Genomic DNA, 16,890 nt, shown 5'->3' on the forward strand with positions numbered 1-16,890 from the left:
ATTCGGTTTAAATCAATTTGGATGAAAATCTTCTCTACCCAAGTTAAAATAATAATAATAATTATTGAATTACTACTTAAATTCCTATTTGTTAACTTTGTTTTATATGAATAATTAGGATTTCGTTTCCTTTTGGAAAAAAAATAATAATAATAATCAACAGAGTGTAACTGTTTAACATATAATTGGTTATACAGGACCAACTTATTTTTAAAAAATATTAAAAAAAAAAACCTGTACAAATATAAGTTGCATAAGATAATCTTTATCACTAATAAATAAATAAAAGGCAGTGATATATTGAACCAAAATATTTAAAATTTAGAAATTACATACGCATTTATTTTTGCTAATAAACATGTCGAAGTGGTAAAAAATTTATTATTACTTTAATAAAGAAACAGATATCTCTTCGTTTAGGTCTCTATTTTCAACATAAAATTTAAGCGTTTTATGTTTATTATTAGTATTATTATTATTATTATTATTTATCAAAGCGAACGTTGTTACCATTTTGTCCCATGGTAATTTTATATTTTTCTTTTCCCACTAAGAGTGAATTGTTGTAATTTTTACATAGAAAATATTATTTTAATTTTATGCTCTGTTGGATAGTAAATTTTTGGAATCGAATGTTGGCTCAAGTTGTATGATGGTGTAAGGAGCCCAAATCTGATATTGGATTTATGGTTTCATAATCGGGCATTGGGTTTAAAAAACCCATCACATTTTATCATCGAGTTTGTTCTTATATACACTGTCTACTGATAAAATCACAGTTTTTAGTAGCATAAATACAGAGCTTAAATCCCCCATCGCAAGTCAAGAGAAAGAAAAAGAAAAAAGGCTTTCTCATCATTCAAGCACATACAATATCTCAACTCTCAATTTTAATACGTAGTACTTCTAATAGACTCTAATATAATTCAGCAATGGCACTTATTATTTTGAACTGAAAATTATACAACAAATCTGAAAGAAGAATAATAAAAGAAACAGACCATAAAATGATCTTATATCAGGATATAATCAAATAGAATTTGCATCAAAATCTAGATGGAAAAACATTTTAAACATGTAGTATGAAAAACTTAATTCGAAAAAGAAAACGAGAAAGTTTAATAGTCTGCCGAATAGAAAGCCAAATAATACCTGAATTATGATGAACCTAAAAAAGGTTTATAATATATTCCTAGTCTGCCACTCGGCCAGCTAAAAAATGCTTCAATACTGACTTGAATACAAGATGCAAACAAATATATGAAATCCATATAATTGAAATACGTAAATCTACTCAACACCGAGATGCCACCAGCTACTCCTAGTTTTGGAGCAGGCCAACACTAGGGAAATAATTAGATCAAAGGGTGACCGGTGACGTAGTTATTAAGAAATTTTCATGCTTTTCAAGGCAGTAGTTAGCAGAGAAAGCTTTTCCGGAGCTCTTTGTTTGTAGTCTTTCTCCAATGCTGTTACTGCTAAAGATTGTAGTTCTGGACTATCCTTTTCTTCCTTGTTCCGTCCCTTTGCTAGGTGCCCAATTGCAGATGTGCACTGGATGACAAGAATTCAACTTTCTTTCAGTCATTCAAGTTGACGATGAGGAAGGAAAGGGATGTAAGGTCCATATTATGAAATCAAAATAGGTGTCTAATATAAAATGGTAACAATACTCCTGGAAGTATCCATAGCCGAAAACTTGTTTAAAAATCCACCGGAAATATTTCAAGAATGTATGAATATATGTATCCATGGAGAGAGAGAAAGAAAGCTAACCAAGCAAATGCCGAATAGTGCTCTGGTATTCTTGCCTCCCGTCAAGTCGATGGTGGATGCATAGTATTTCTTTGCCATCTGAAGATTTTCTAGTCCACCAAGTGTGTAAAGCACCTGTTCATCATAGCAATGTATGTGTAAGGTGAAGGGTTGGAAAAAAAATTCTCAGACTATTTGTTTTTATTCTTCTTCTTTTCATAGGAGTATGATGTTATGGGTGCATTTTTAAATACATATAGGAATGATAATTTATCAGCATGCATCTCTTCTATTACCAGGTTAGTAAAAATGTGCAGGTATAGGAATGATAATTTATCAACATGCACCTCTTCTATTACCAGGTTAGTAACAATGTGCAGCTATCCAAAAAGATAATACTCTAGGCAAAAATATGGGCCCGATAAACAAGACTGATAGTTTGGTAGTAGATGTTTGAATTCTCTTGAAAACTATGCATGCATGTGTAATGAACCTATCCACTTTTCCACGCTACATCTAAACCACAATGAAACTTTACTAAAATTTTTCAAATTTCTGAAGTTTTAAGCTAGTATGGTAATGGAGGCAACATTTTTCAGCCCTGTCAGGTAGATTTTATTCAACACAAAACTTTGGATTTACTTTACATTGCATGGGAACTAATGATATACATTGGTCCCGATACCAATATCATAACCAGGGTTGATCTATTCACCTAAAAAAACAAACCAAGATTGATTTTTCTTTGACCTTGTAATATGCAAAAGAACCTGAAAACATTTCATAAAAGAAATAGCTAAGATCTAACTGGCTTTTAGTTGTACTTTGCTGTTTATAGAAACAAAGTATTTATACCTTGGGAGACCAAAAATAAAATAAAACTAAAAATGAAAAAGGAAAGAAACAGCAGGCTACTTTTTAGACTCTTCTTTAATCACAATTTTCCAATGAAATCAGTATGAAGTTCATCCAATAAGAGAAAGAGAGAAACGACCAGTTATAAAGAAGCCACTTACATCAGCATAAGCCAGGTGGTATAATGGAACAGTGGGTTGTGATAATATTAGCTCCTCATAGCAAAAGGCTGCTTGCTTGTACCTAAGTTACAAACATAGGCATAACTTATAAGTTGGCGAGTGCAAAAGTGCAAGAGGCAATTTGATTTCTAGCTATGCTAGTTTACTTCTTTTTTAACAACAATATTAGGAGGACTTACATTTGCAGGGAGACATAAATTTCAGCCAGTTCTCTCCAAGCATCATTGTCAGCCATGAATCTGTTAAAGAGGGTAGAAAATACAACTCGGTCACACACACACACACTCACACATATATTTATTCACGTAAAATCATAGTGTTTTACAAATGAAGATCTGCCTCACATTTCAAGATATTTGTTTAGCCACTCAATGGCCCCTGAAATGTTGCCTTGTGCCTTAGCCATGGCCACCCTCCTCTTATGTACTACCTGTACAAAAAAAGTGAACTAGATCATAATCTTTTCTCAAACAAGAAAATAACATTTGTCTAACATACAGAATGAAACAACAATGAGGTTCATTCTTACAATTTTAGTACATCATTTTGAGAAAACTAGTCAAAGAATTTACTTGATCAAGTGGATTATCCTCTAAAAGGCTTGAGTAAGCTTTCTCTGCCTCTGCCCAGGATCCCTTGGCTTCAAGCAACATTGCCTCTAGCCTTCCTGTGATTTGGACGGAAACAAATAGCTAAGCCGCCATATATCTAGATATAGTGCAATATATCTAATCAAAACCAAGGGTCAGGGAGGCTTTATTGAAATGATAAGACCGATTTTATGGAAATGATACAAGTACGCCTTCCTAACTAACAGCTTTGTACGTAACAGAACCGAGAAATATCATTTAAGCCATCTCAAAAAGTAACCTGTGTATCTGGCTTACTATTTTGTTCTATCAGTCTCTCATTCAAATCAACTTACCCACTCGTTTGCTCTCTGAAAATTTCTTCTGTAAAACCTTTATACAATCCTGCATGCAATTCCAAAATAAAATAGCATTAAATTCTAGACAAAGAAGTTAAGCCAATGGTCAATTCACCAAAATATGGTTTATGCAGATCCACAGTTCACGCAGCAATCAAAGAAGTAACTTATGAAAATCTATTTGAAAAAAGAAAAAAGAAAAAGGAAAGTACACTGTATATAAAGGTTAAGGAAGCCTTGCTTAACTGGGTAAAAAACCAAGTCAAGGTACAGTCATTGATGTGTAATCTCGAGAATAGATAAATATCAAATCTCATATATTTTTAATAGTTTCTTCTTTTTCCTCATATAGGCTGCTGTCTCTAAAAGTGCTACCATACATTTTTCTTTAATAGGTCAACTAGCATGCTATAGTAAGAAAAGTATCTCATGTATACAGTAAGACATGCATAAGACACATTGATCTTTGCATTGTCAGTTAAAAATATCATTACCGAAAAGGTATAAATCTTACACTAGTAGATGTCTTAATCAAAAGCAGATTATACTTGTATATTAACATGAATATGTTTCGCTTAACTAAATCTAAATACAATGTTATTCACCCAAAAAAAAAAAAAAAAAAATCTAAATACAATGTTGAGATATCTAAATGGGGAAGATTAAGGCTACTTTGAAAAGGAAGGAAAACCAAAAGACAACATTATACCTTTGCAGCATCAATAGATTGGCAGTCCATAGCGGCAATTGCTACCTGCTCATATAAAGTCCATTCTACATGACAAAATACAAAGTGCTCATCAGTTCTTTTAGTCTTGTTAGAAAGATATTCTCTCCAAAAAAGAGGGTCAGTAAAATGCAGAAAACAATTTGCTGGAAACACATATTAACAATAATGTACAGGCAGGGCAGCAATTATCCCTTGTTTCCTATTAAATCCATTTGGAATTCCTAATTTAAAATGCTAGCATGACCAATATATCCTCATGTGGGGAAAAAAAAAATCAATCTCCATAGAATTATGGGGACTAAACAATAACTGATTTTTCAGATTTGAACCTTCCAATTATTTATCTCCACATCCTCAAATAATTTCCTAGTCATGCAAGTTATTAGTAGACATGATTATGAATTTAGTAGTTCCACAAAATCATTTACAAAACAATAGGATGCACTGTTTGGAAGGCTCCCAATGAGAGGTACGCATTCTGTATAATCACCCACGGAGCTGTAGCTTAGGCTTATGCTAACTACCATCCATGTTCACCCAGAAACATATCTAGAAGACTAGAGTTTCCCTTCACATATACATGTAAAGTTTAGGTATCCTCGAAGGGAAAGTCAGCGAACATTCCTATGATAAAAAGTGAGAAGAAAGCTGGAAGCTTTACAAATAGTTACTAAATGAAGGGGCTAAACTTTCATCTAATTTCTAATGTCATGGACGTCTATTGGCTAGCACCAATGAATTAAGGTCTGGCATTAGGATAGAAAGCACTATCCGTCTATCCTCTATTATGAGGCCAATGAGAACCCATGCAAGTCCAGCAACCTCATGACTATTACCCCACAAATTTTATGCATATTAAATGCAACTAAACCAAATAAACACAAAACAAGCAACTTAAAAATATAAGATTCAGATTGATTCACTATATAGCGAAATTTTTACTCAGGCCAGATTCTAATCAAACAGCCATGAACAAAAACCGCATAGTAAACATAACCCAATTGGGGGGAAAAAAAAAAAATCAAAAGCAAACAATTGCATGTAATTCAAACTGTTTTGCCATCCTTGGAGTTGTCAAGCATACCCAACTCAAATCAAGCTTTAATAAGAAGGCCAAAAAAAAAAAAAAAAAAAACAGATTGAATAATCAATAAACAAACTCAAAATTTACCGTCTTGTCCGAGACTGGATCGCTTTTTGGGGTCGTTCAAGATCGCCAAACCGTACTTCAAAACCTTGTCAGAACGCCGAACCTTAAGCTTCCTAACGAGACAGAGGTACTCCCAATCTCCTCCTCCACCATTATCGACCTGGTTTTCAAGCCTGTCCAACTGGGACTGTTCAGTTTTGCTCACCATATTCGCCGATTCACAATTACCGAAGCAAAAGCTATTTCCTTTTGCTCTGTTTTTATCAACGAAGTTTGTGTCAGTGTCTGGTTTTTGGATCTGTTATTGGTATTTGACTCGGAGAGAGTAGCAAACAACCACACTTTGTTTTCTTTGCGACTATTATTGAAGGAAAAAATAAGAAAAAAAAAAAAAAAAAACAAAAAAACACAAAAAATGCTCGCTTTCTCACATACACAGCCTTCTCATCATCATCAAGGCCCATACAACAACATTAGCCCAATTGGAGACTAATCGCATGATTCTGACCGTTGAATTCTTGTGATTTTACATGCCCCACTACTAAAGGATGAGGACCCCACCATTCAAAGAGGGAAAAAAAAAAAAAAAAAAACTTCATTTTGTGTTGTCTTTTAAGTTTTTAACACTTGATCTTTTTCCATAATAGGGATTATGAGGTCACTAAAAACCCCTTTTTATTTTTCTTTTTTTTTTTTCCAACAATTAGGGGAATGTGTACAAGGGATTTTGTTGCTTCTTTTTTTTATTTTTTGGGTCATTGAAGAATTGCTTGTCGTTACAGGTTCGGAAGGCTCGAGAATCTAAAAAGATCCAAGCATTATTTTTTCGTAACACATTTTTTTTCTTTAAAAAATTACATCAGATTAAAATTGGTCGATCATAGTTTTTTTTTTTTTTTTTTTTTTTTGGGTAAAGTGGTAAATGGCAGTTTCGTGGTTTCCATTAAATAATGCCAATTTGATATATATATATATATATATATATATATATAGACCGACTACAATATATATATATAGAGAGACCGACTATAATACGGACAAAAAATATGCTGAAAATAAAAACCGTTGGACTTTTATATCTGAAATGAACAGTCAGATTCAAGCTTCTTTTACGTTTGAATTTTTACCTCTTCCCTTCCTATTCACAACTTTCTCTTTTCTTCCCTCTCGCATCAGCTCCCCTTCCCTCTTGCATCAGCTTGCATTCCCACTTGCATCAGCTTTTGCCAAAATTCCAAATCACAACGGCTTGCATCAGCTCCCAATCTACATTCCTCTATACCTGGCAATTCGTGTTCGTGGGTCGTGTTCGTGTCAACCTGTTTAATAATCGTGTCAAAAATATCTAACCCGAACACGACCCATTTATTAATCGTGTCATGCATCCAAAACACTAACCCGACCTGTTTATAAACAGGTCAACACGACACAACCCGTTTAACACGATTATTTTAACGGGTCGTGTTGATCTATTAACCCGTTAACCTGAAATTGACCTATTAACCCGTTAACCTGAAAATTGACCTATTAACCCGAAAACTAACCTATTAACTCGTTAACCCGAAAATTAACCTATTAACCAGAAAACTAACCTATTTATTGAAATAACTTGTTTAAAATGCCAAAAATTATAATTCACAATACATAAGTCTTAATATGTGCTAAAAAAATACAAATTCAGTACACCAACATAAAATTTAATGTCCTAATAATAGTAAAACACCAATACAAAATAAAATAAATGGTATCAAATTGTTACCATAATACATATAAAACCAAAGGAAAAAGGACATAACTATCATTATGCTCCAAATTTATTTATCGATGTTCAAATTCCAAACTAAATATGTCAATTTTTGGTGCTCAACAATCCAGCCTGGGATCATAATATCAAAGTAAATAAAAAAAAATCAATTAAATATAATACAAAAGTTAAAATGTTAAAATAGAATAAAATAAATTAAATAAATTTTAACATTGATATTACCTTATGCTTGAGTATTGGCATAATTAGAGCATTGACTTGAAAATTCTTCTTTATTGATATCACAGCTCAAAACATCTTCAGTAAGATCCTCAAGTTATGCTTGAAATTTTTCTTGCATTCCATAAATTAGTGAAACAAAAAAATTATTAATAAAATAAATTAGTGAAATAAAAAAATTATTAATATATGCAAATGAAATAAAGAAAACATTAATAAAAATAATTACCTCTTTCCCCAAATAACCAATCTCTTGTACAAACTATTGCTTCAACAGTGCTAGGCTTTAATGAACTACGAAATTGATCTAATACTCGTCCACCAATGCTAGAAGCAGATTCAGAAGCAACAGTGGATATAGGGATACTCAATAAATCACGAGCCATTGAAGCAACTTCAGGATAACGAAACTGATTTGCTTTCCAATAATCAAGCACATTCAATTCAATTTCAGTAGTCATCCTTGGCTCCTCTAAATAAAGCTCCAATTGTGATTTTTGTGTATTGGCACCTAACTCTTCAATTTCAAAAATATTAAATTCCTACATTGTTAGAAAATTAAAATTTCAATAAGATTATTTTTCAAAAAATTATAAATAATCACTAATTAACACAAATAAAAACAATTAAAATTAATAAAAAATTTAAGAGTTATTTACCTTCAAAATGGAACTAGCTGTCTTTCTAAAAGAAATGACATCTTCTCCAACACCACAAGATGTGTTACTCTTTTCTTTCTCCAAAGAGTGTGTCGAAGATGTCAAAGATCTTTTTTGAACATACTCCTTAAATATTGAAAATAATTTGCTCTTCACACGTATAAACTCACTAGAACTACCTGCTCCATAAATTTTTCTATAACACCAATCTACAAATTGAAGCTTATATCGAGGATCCACAACCACGAAAATGGCTAATATCAAACTAAATTCTGACCATTACTTCTCAAATTTTTTAAGCATTTGATTAGCCATAGTTCTCAAGTAATCATTCTCACTTTCAATATTTTCCTTCAATGTAACATAACAAAAGAAAACCGAGGAAAAATACAAATTTGAAGTAGGATATTTAGTGCCCGAAAATATGCAAGTGATATCATAAAACAAACCCAAGAATCTACTTATCTTTTCAATCTTCTCCCACTCATGACTAGAAAGACAACTCTTATAATTTGAATCGCTTAGTTCCAAATGACAAAAGGCACGTCGATAGTACAATGCACTTTCAAGCATTAAATATGTAGAGTTCTATCTAGTAGGCACATCTTGCCTCAAACCTCTCTTAGAGTCCATTGACAACAATTTAACACATTCTAAAAACTTTTGTTTTCTTACTTGTGACCCTCTTACATATTTAATACTTTCCCGAATCTTATGAACAACATTATTAATATCTTTCAACCTATTTTGTACTACCAAATTAATGATATGAGCACAACATCTAAGATGAAAAAAATCACCATCACAAACTACAGCCCCCTTTAATTGAAATTGAGTAACTAACATATCAACAGAGACATCAATGGCAGAAGCATTATCCAAAGTTAAAGAAAATAACTTTGTCTCAATTCCCCATTCACACAACAAAGAGTATAGTTTTTCTGCCAATGCTATACCGGTATGTGGAGGTGGCATATAACAGAAATTTAATATTCTTTTTTGCAAGATCCACTCTTTGTCAATGAAATGGCAAGACATATATATCCATCAGTAGTTGCAGAAGTCCATAAATCAGAAGTCAAACAAATTCTACCAGGAGTTGCATCCAACATGCATTTTATCCTACATTTTTCCTTCAAATGCATTTTAAGAACATCCGACTTAGCAGTATTTCTAGAAACAAGTTATATATCAGGATGTAAATATTGAAATATGGTTCTAATTCCCTCATACTCAACAAATTGGAAAGGCAAATCATGCATGATTATGGCCAAAGTTACCAATTCTTGAAAATGCTCAAAGTCAAATTTAGATGCATTTAATGAGATAGTCCCTCTATCTTGAGATATCAATAATTGACCAATATCACGAATGTCTCTTTTCACACAATTTTTCAAATGACGCATCAAATTTTCCGTTCCATATTTACTATCACAAAGATAAATGGTACCACAATCTTTACATTTACATTTTTGCTTACCATCAACATCCAAAGGAAGCACATCAAAGCAAGACCAAACCTTTGAAGTGAGTTTTCTCTTGCGTTTCACTTTATGCCCACTTGTGACTCCCTCCATAGGACTTGCAACATCTTCTAAATTAATAGGCATTTCAAATCTACTTGATTCAAGACTTATTTGAAGTCCATCCATGTTTATCTACATGTTTTCAAACCAAAAAAAATTATATATTAAAATAAAATATTATAACAACCTTATAATAAACATGTATATAATTTTTTGTTTCCAAATCACAAAGCAAAATATATTCACACATATGCACATATATAATTTTTTTATTTCCCAAGCTATAAGAGGTACAAGATGGCTAAATATCTATGCAATCTTCCAAATTAGTTGAAAAATCTCGCAGCAAAATATCTCCCAAATTAGTTGAAATGTCAAATATTTTTGTACTTTCATTTATTGAGATGTTGTTGCATGCAACCACTGGATTTATTCCACTAATCAATTTTTGCAAACGCTACTTATGTTGAGAATGAATTTGTTTTTTTCTTTTAGAAAAAAAATCTGACTCTGTTATCAAATACTAAATAGATAATGCAACCAAAAATAATAATAATAATAAATATTTTGTGGCTAATTGGTTATAAAATGATTATTAATGTTCATCTTTCAAGTATAACAAGAAAACTTTCAGATTATATCTATCACCGTAATAATGACTATGAAAATGACAACTACTACTACTATGCCAGGATGGATTAAAATCTTTTTTTCAGTTGCAAAGAACCAAAGACAGTTGCAGAGAACCAAAGAATAGATGCCAGCATGGATTAAAATCATTTTTTCAGTTGCAGAGAATCAAAGAATAGATGCCAGCATGGATTAAAATCTTTTTTTCAGTTGCAGAGAACCAAAGAATAGATTTAGCTCATTTTTTCATGGTTAATATTTATAAAGAGAAATTTTATTCGGGTCAAAATTTGAACCTTCAATTTGAAAGTATATTCCCTATTTGGTTCAACCAATAAATATCGATTATAAACTTAATAAACTTAATCAAATAAAAAAAATACATACTTAATAAACTTTTTAACAAAATCATAGACTCCAATTAGTACCCAGGAAAGGAATGAGAATTTTGCAAACATCTATTGATGTAAAATGAGTATCAATATACTATTGGCTTTATAATCCCACAGAAAATTTACTAGTTGGGCCAAAAACATCAACTACTTCTATCCAAAAAATGAAATTCAAACATGCATATTTGATATTTGGCTAATGTTCTCAGAGAAAACATCAACTACTTTTTCTTTTTTTCTTTTTTCTTTTTTTTTTTGCTAATAAAAAATTCAGCATGTATTGATTTTTTTATTTATTTTTTTAAATCGTTGGATGGCATAATAATTGAATCACCTTTATTTTAACATGAATTGGATAGTCATCTTTCTTCTATAAATTTGGAATAGTCACAAAAAGTGGGGGTTGCAATGTAAGATCAGTAAATAGTGTGAAACATACATTCAAATATTATAGAGATCAATATCTGTTTTCTTTCATTTCTGACAATTGCAAAAATAGCTTCACATATATATATATATATATATATATTTTTTTTTTTATGTAACTCAAAAATGCTTTATGATATGCAAAAATTTGAAAGTTTAGCACGACTCACCATTCGTCAAGAATCTGCAGAGAACTCTCAAAGACCTTGTAATGCCGAACCCAAATCGTTCTCCTTTGTTCTTTCAACTCTCAGTTGCTTCAACAGTTCAACTCTCAAATGACTCACTGTTCTTCTTTGTTCTTTCAAGATTTAGATTTTAGGATACCAAATCAATGAGAAGAAATAAGAAAAGACCAAAGTAAGAAAAAAGATAGAGAGGAAGAGACTAAGATTGAGGCAGAGAGAAGAAGCAGGGGATAGAGGAAGGAGGCTTTGATGGCTGATGGAGATTGGAAATGGGACTGGCTGGTGTGGTCTGTGGTGGCTGCGTTGTGAAGTGCTGGAGAATAAGATGAAAATTGAAAAATAGGGCTTGACTCTCGACTCTTGAGTTTTAGATCTGAATTTTTTTTTTTTATTAAAAATGTATTTTTTGTTTTTAAAAAATTAGTAATAGAAAATTATTTTTATAAAATTTTTAATTTATAAAATTTTTTAATTATTAAATATTATATTAGTGATAAAATATTAATTTAATATTAAATTTAAATGGGTTGTAATAGGTGTATAATTATGTCGGGTTGAAATTGACACGTTTAATAAATGGGTCGTAACGGGTCAATTTCGAGTTAAACAGGTCAATCCGAAAATGACACGATTAATAATCGTGTTAAACGGGTTGACCCGATTATGACCCGAACCTATTTATAATAAACTCAAACCCATTTATTCTATGTCATTTTCGAGTCATGTCACCGTGTTATAACCCAAATTGCCAAGTCTACATTCCTTTTCTAGCTTACTTCTACCCTTCCCAACCCACTGTTCCACCCACCATTCAGGAGCCAGCCATCATATATATATATATATATATCTTCATCATAATCTCCAGAGGGATCCATCTATAGCGCTGATCTTCATTTCATGTTGATTACTTGTTTCTTTGTCCATGGGTAGGTTCTGATTTTTATTTTATTTTTAAATAATTTCTTAATATTTTGGTTAATTTCTCTTTTTAGTGATTTAGTTGCTGCTAATTTGAAATGTGAGCCAGACTAATTAAAGTAAAAATGTTAATTTTTTTTTAGATATTTAATTAATTCTTTTAGCTAGTATTCACGAAAGAAAAAAAATGATATTTTCTGTTCAGCAATGGTTTCCGTATGCTAACATTTCCTTTCATTACATATGTACGTATTTGTTGGGATATAAATATATATTTATATATATTGGGCTTTTTCTTCATTGAATTTTCCTATGTTTAACTTATTGAAGTAAAGTTGCTTAAAAGACTCTAAGTTAATGTACAGTCAACAATGGAAATGGTTATGATATAAACTTTAACATTTCAATTCCCACTGGCTTCCCATCTAAGAAATTTGTGGTAAAATTTTGGAAAATGGGTTTTCTGAAACAAATAAAAGAAGAAAAAGAAATGGGGGTAATAAAACATACACTGGGAAAATTTTATTTGAGAACTTCACTCATGTATTTAGTAGTGAAGACAAAAAGTTGGGAAAATTTTTCCAGTCAAAAAATTGGGAAAAATTTTTCTGGCCAATGGAATTTGAAGACAAAAAACAGTGGGGCTGGTATGGCTTGCGTGCGAGCTAGGTGGTTGCTCATTGTTGCTGGAATGGGTGGATGGATGTGTGGATGCGGAGGAGAAGAAAAGAGGAAGGTGTGAATGGGAAGGGGAGAGGCAAAAATCCACATGTGAAAGAAGTTTGAATCTAGGCCGTTCATTCCAAATATAAAAATCCAACAGTTTCCAGTTTTAGTACATTTTTTATCCTCATTTAGGGCGTGTTTGTTTCACCGGATTGGACAGGATTATGTCCTAATCCGTTGTTTGGTAGGAGCAAATAAGAAGCGGATAACTTAACCGCTACAGTAAAATAATCCCGCTAGAGAAGGATTAAGCTGACCCGTCCTTCTCCCTGGGTCAAGTTTCTGTCCGAAGCTCATTGAAGGCTTTGCTGGTGTCTCTCGCGTGCCTCTGCCCAGATCAAGCTCGTGGTAGTGTTCTTCTTCTTGAATTTGTGAGTTTGCCTTCTTCTTCTTCATTTTTCAGTTTATTTCTTTTCTGGGGCTTAGATCTACCCATGTTCCTCTTCTTTGATCTGCCATAGAAAAGACTTTTTCTTCTTCTTCTTCTCTGTTCTCCTTCTTCTTCTTCTTCATCTACATTGTTCTTCTTCTTCTTCGTTTTTCATTTATTTCCTTCCTGCCATATTCCTCTTCTTCGTTTGTCTTGTTCTTCGATCTGGCAATTTGTTTTTTTCTGCAATTTTATTTTCGATCTGGTAGTACAAATCTGTAGAAAAAAATTTCTTCGTCTTCGTTCTTCTTCTCCTTCGATCTGGCATTGTTTTTTTTTTTTTTGCCATTTTATTTCTTCTTCTTCTTCAATTTGGTAGTACAAAACTGTAGAAAAAAATTTCTTCTTCTTCTTCTTCTTCTTCTTCTTCTTCTTCTTCGTTCTTCTTCTCCTTCGATCTAGAATCAAAACATCCATGTTAGTTACCCACCAATAATTTACACCTAATTTGTTACTAAAATTTATTGTCCTAACTTTTGAAATTGGTTACTGAAAATTTTGAATTGGCTTCAGATTCCTGTCTTTCTCATTCGAGTAGTTTGTCCTCACATACCATTGGTGTATTCCTTGCTTCTCTGGCAATGCGGACCCTTCCAAATGGGTGATTGGTTGAAGTGGGCATTGGTTACTCTTGTTCAATTTGGTGTTGGGAAGCGCTTCTACATTGCAGCTGGCAGAGCCCTACGAAATGGTTCAACTAACATGGATGTTTTGGTTGCATTGGGAACTTTAGCATCTTACTTCTACTCTGTTTGCGCTCTTCTATATGGTGCTTTCACTGGGTTTTGGTCTCCTACATACTTTGAAACAAGTGCAATGCTGATAACATTTGAACTTTTGGGGAAGTATTTGGAATGTTTGGCAAAAGGGAAAACATCAGATGCCATCAAGAAATTGGTAGAACTTGCACCAGCAACAACAATGCTGATTATCAAGGGGAAAGGTATGTGGTTTTGTTTTATGTAGTTTTCATCTGTACTTGATTTGGTACTTTAACCACATAATGTTGAAAGTTAAATGTTTTATTGAAATTAGCAAAATTATTAATTTTTGTTACAAATTTTTTCATTTATTTTTTTAATTAATGGTCCAAATTATTTTTAGAAATGAAATTCAAATATTCTGGTTAAGTGCCTAATATATATATATATATATATATGTGTTAAATCGGAGATGTATTAATTACTAGATAGGAGATGTATTGGAGAAAGGGAAATTGATGCATTGCTAATTCAGCTTGGTGATACACTGAAAGTTCTTCCTGGTGCCAAAGTTCCTGCTGATGGTACTGTTGTGTGGGGGTCGAGTTATGTCAATGAGAGTATGGTGACTGGTGAATCTATACCTGTCCTGAAGGAAGTCGGTTCATCGGTTATTGGGGGCACAATAAATTTACATGGTGCTCTTCACATACAAGCTACTAGAGTTGGTTCCGATGCGGTGTTGAGTCAGATAATAAGTTTGGTTGAGACGGCCCAAATGTCCAAAGCTCCCATTCAGAAGTTTGTTGATTTTGTAAGTATTATTATTAAGAATATAAATATATAGTTGATCCACTTCCTTGCTCAAGCTTTTTGGGAATCATAGTAATTCAATTCAACATGGTAGAAGAGTTAGAGATTTATATGCTTCAGTTTTGAATCTTCAGACTTCCCTATTAATCAATTCAAAATAAACGTGTAACACCCAGTTTGTGCCCAAAAAAGGGGCAGGCCCACATTTTATTATTTTTTTTTTGTTGTGTGTGTGTGTGTGTGTGTGTGTGTTAAGAATATAGAATATATTCAAATAGCTTGAGCTTTTTGGGAATACTGATAATTCAACAATAATGAATGAATTTTAAGTTCCATGTGAGTTGTATTTTCACTAAATTTCATAATACATATTGATATACTTTGAAATTTATTTTGGAAATATCTTTTTGTCTGTTGCTGGAAATCTATTGCGTTTAACATTTATTGTACCAGCTATGAATTTATTGGCTCAACAATGTGAACTTATGATTGCAAAATATGCTTTCACTACTTCAGCAATATATATTCATTCCTTAAGGTTCATAATGCATGTCACTATACTATCTCATCTCCTCAATATAAACTAATATTCAAGTTAAATTTATTGGGAAAGTGCTATTAGGACCTAGTTTAGGATTTCATCATGTGCAGACCTTGAGAAATGTTTCATTGCATCAAATGTTAGCGGACAGAACGTTGTTGTAGGTAGGATCTCTTATGCTTCCTTGTCCATTAGTCTTGCTTACACCTTAGTAGTTGATGTTATCATTGCCATGCTTCTCACCACCCCTTCTCATGAACAATCTTCAAATGATCAGTTATATCTTTCCTCTTAAGAGGCATATCATGCAAATTATTCCATGATTGGATTTCTTATTGTTATGTTATTTTGACTTAGATTCCATTCTCTTTTATTGTATTGCCCTGTCTTTGCTGGTGGATTAATTCTTGTGACATATCTTAAGCATATTTGTGACTTGCAGATTGCCAGCATCTTTGTACCTACAGATGTTACCATGGCATTGTTGACATTGTTGGGTTGGTATGTTCAAAACGATTTATTTATGGATTTTGGCTAGTATTAAATGCCTTATTTCAATTTTATGTCATTGAAAACTGTTTGTAGGTATGCCGCTGGAGCACTTGGAGCCTACCCAACAGACTGGCTTCCTGTAAATGGAAATCATTTTGTTTTTGCCCTTATGTTCTCTATCTCAGTAGTTGTCATATATATACGTATAAATTGGATATGGATATTCTTATATTATCAACAAGTTCTTAATTATATATACTGTTAATTATTTCTTTATTTGTGAATAATTGTTATTTATGATTTACCATACTAAAATTTTATTTTAATTGGTTTTGGAAACAATATATTCATGTAATTAATGGGTTGAAAAAATATTCAATTGTCTTATGCATACCATTAAAATATATGTATTTTTAATTAATTGTTATTTATGGCATACTATGTTTTAAGTTAATTTTAAGCTATTTCTAAAGTTATATATTAATATTATTTGTGGGTGTATACAACAAATTTTGCATATTTTGCATGTATATATAAATATATAAATATATAAATGTACAATCTTAATTACATCTAATAATTTTTTTTTTATATAAATTTAACTTTTAAAATTTTTATTCTTTTTAAATTAAAAATATAATTACAAAATAGTACTATCCAGTCCGATTCGGCACCAAACATGGTATAATTAGTCCATCATTCAATCTGGAACCATGCCAAACATAGTACTGCACTAATTATCCTATCTGATCCTATCCGATCCAGACCTATCCGGCATACCAAATGCCCCCTTAATCCATACGGTCGGTCCTCATTATAGCCGGCTTCTGTGTATATATATTACCAAAAAAAAAAAAAAAAGGA

General features: G+C 32.1%; 2 protein-coding genes across 2 annotated transcripts; one reads left to right on the plus strand and one right to left on the minus strand.

The window, feature by feature from the left end:
• Positions 1–1,134: 1,134 nt before the first annotated feature.
• On the minus strand, positions 1,135–5,985 carry LOC107412165 (uncharacterized). Its single transcript, XM_016019872.4, has 9 exons — positions 5,622–5,985; positions 4,430–4,494; positions 3,718–3,766; positions 3,365–3,459; positions 3,137–3,222; positions 2,972–3,031; positions 2,772–2,853; positions 1,777–1,890; positions 1,135–1,554 (listed from the first exon to the last, which is right to left on the minus strand). Exons 1-9 carry the CDS (start codon positions 5,806–5,808, stop codon positions 1,387–1,389), a joined length of 906 nt encoding a protein of 301 aa, XP_015875358.1. The 5' UTR covers positions 5,809–5,985; the 3' UTR covers positions 1,135–1,386.
• Positions 5,986–13,994: 8,009 nt separating this feature from the next.
• Positions 13,995–16,821, plus strand: LOC112488963 (copper-transporting ATPase RAN1-like). Its single transcript, XM_060812157.1, has 5 exons — positions 13,995–14,422; positions 14,669–14,994; positions 15,977–16,035; positions 16,120–16,216; positions 16,792–16,821. The coding sequence occupies exons 1-5, from the start codon at positions 14,077–14,079 to the stop codon at positions 16,819–16,821; spliced, it is 858 nt and encodes a 285-aa protein (XP_060668140.1). The 5' UTR covers positions 13,995–14,076.
• The last annotated feature ends 69 nt before the right edge of the window (positions 16,822–16,890 follow it).

The sequence above is a fragment of the Ziziphus jujuba genome, chromosome 10 (assembly GCF_031755915.1).
Source record: "Ziziphus jujuba cultivar Dongzao chromosome 10, ASM3175591v1".
In the NCBI taxonomy this organism is placed as follows: Eukaryota; Viridiplantae; Streptophyta; class Magnoliopsida; order Rosales; family Rhamnaceae; genus Ziziphus; species Ziziphus jujuba.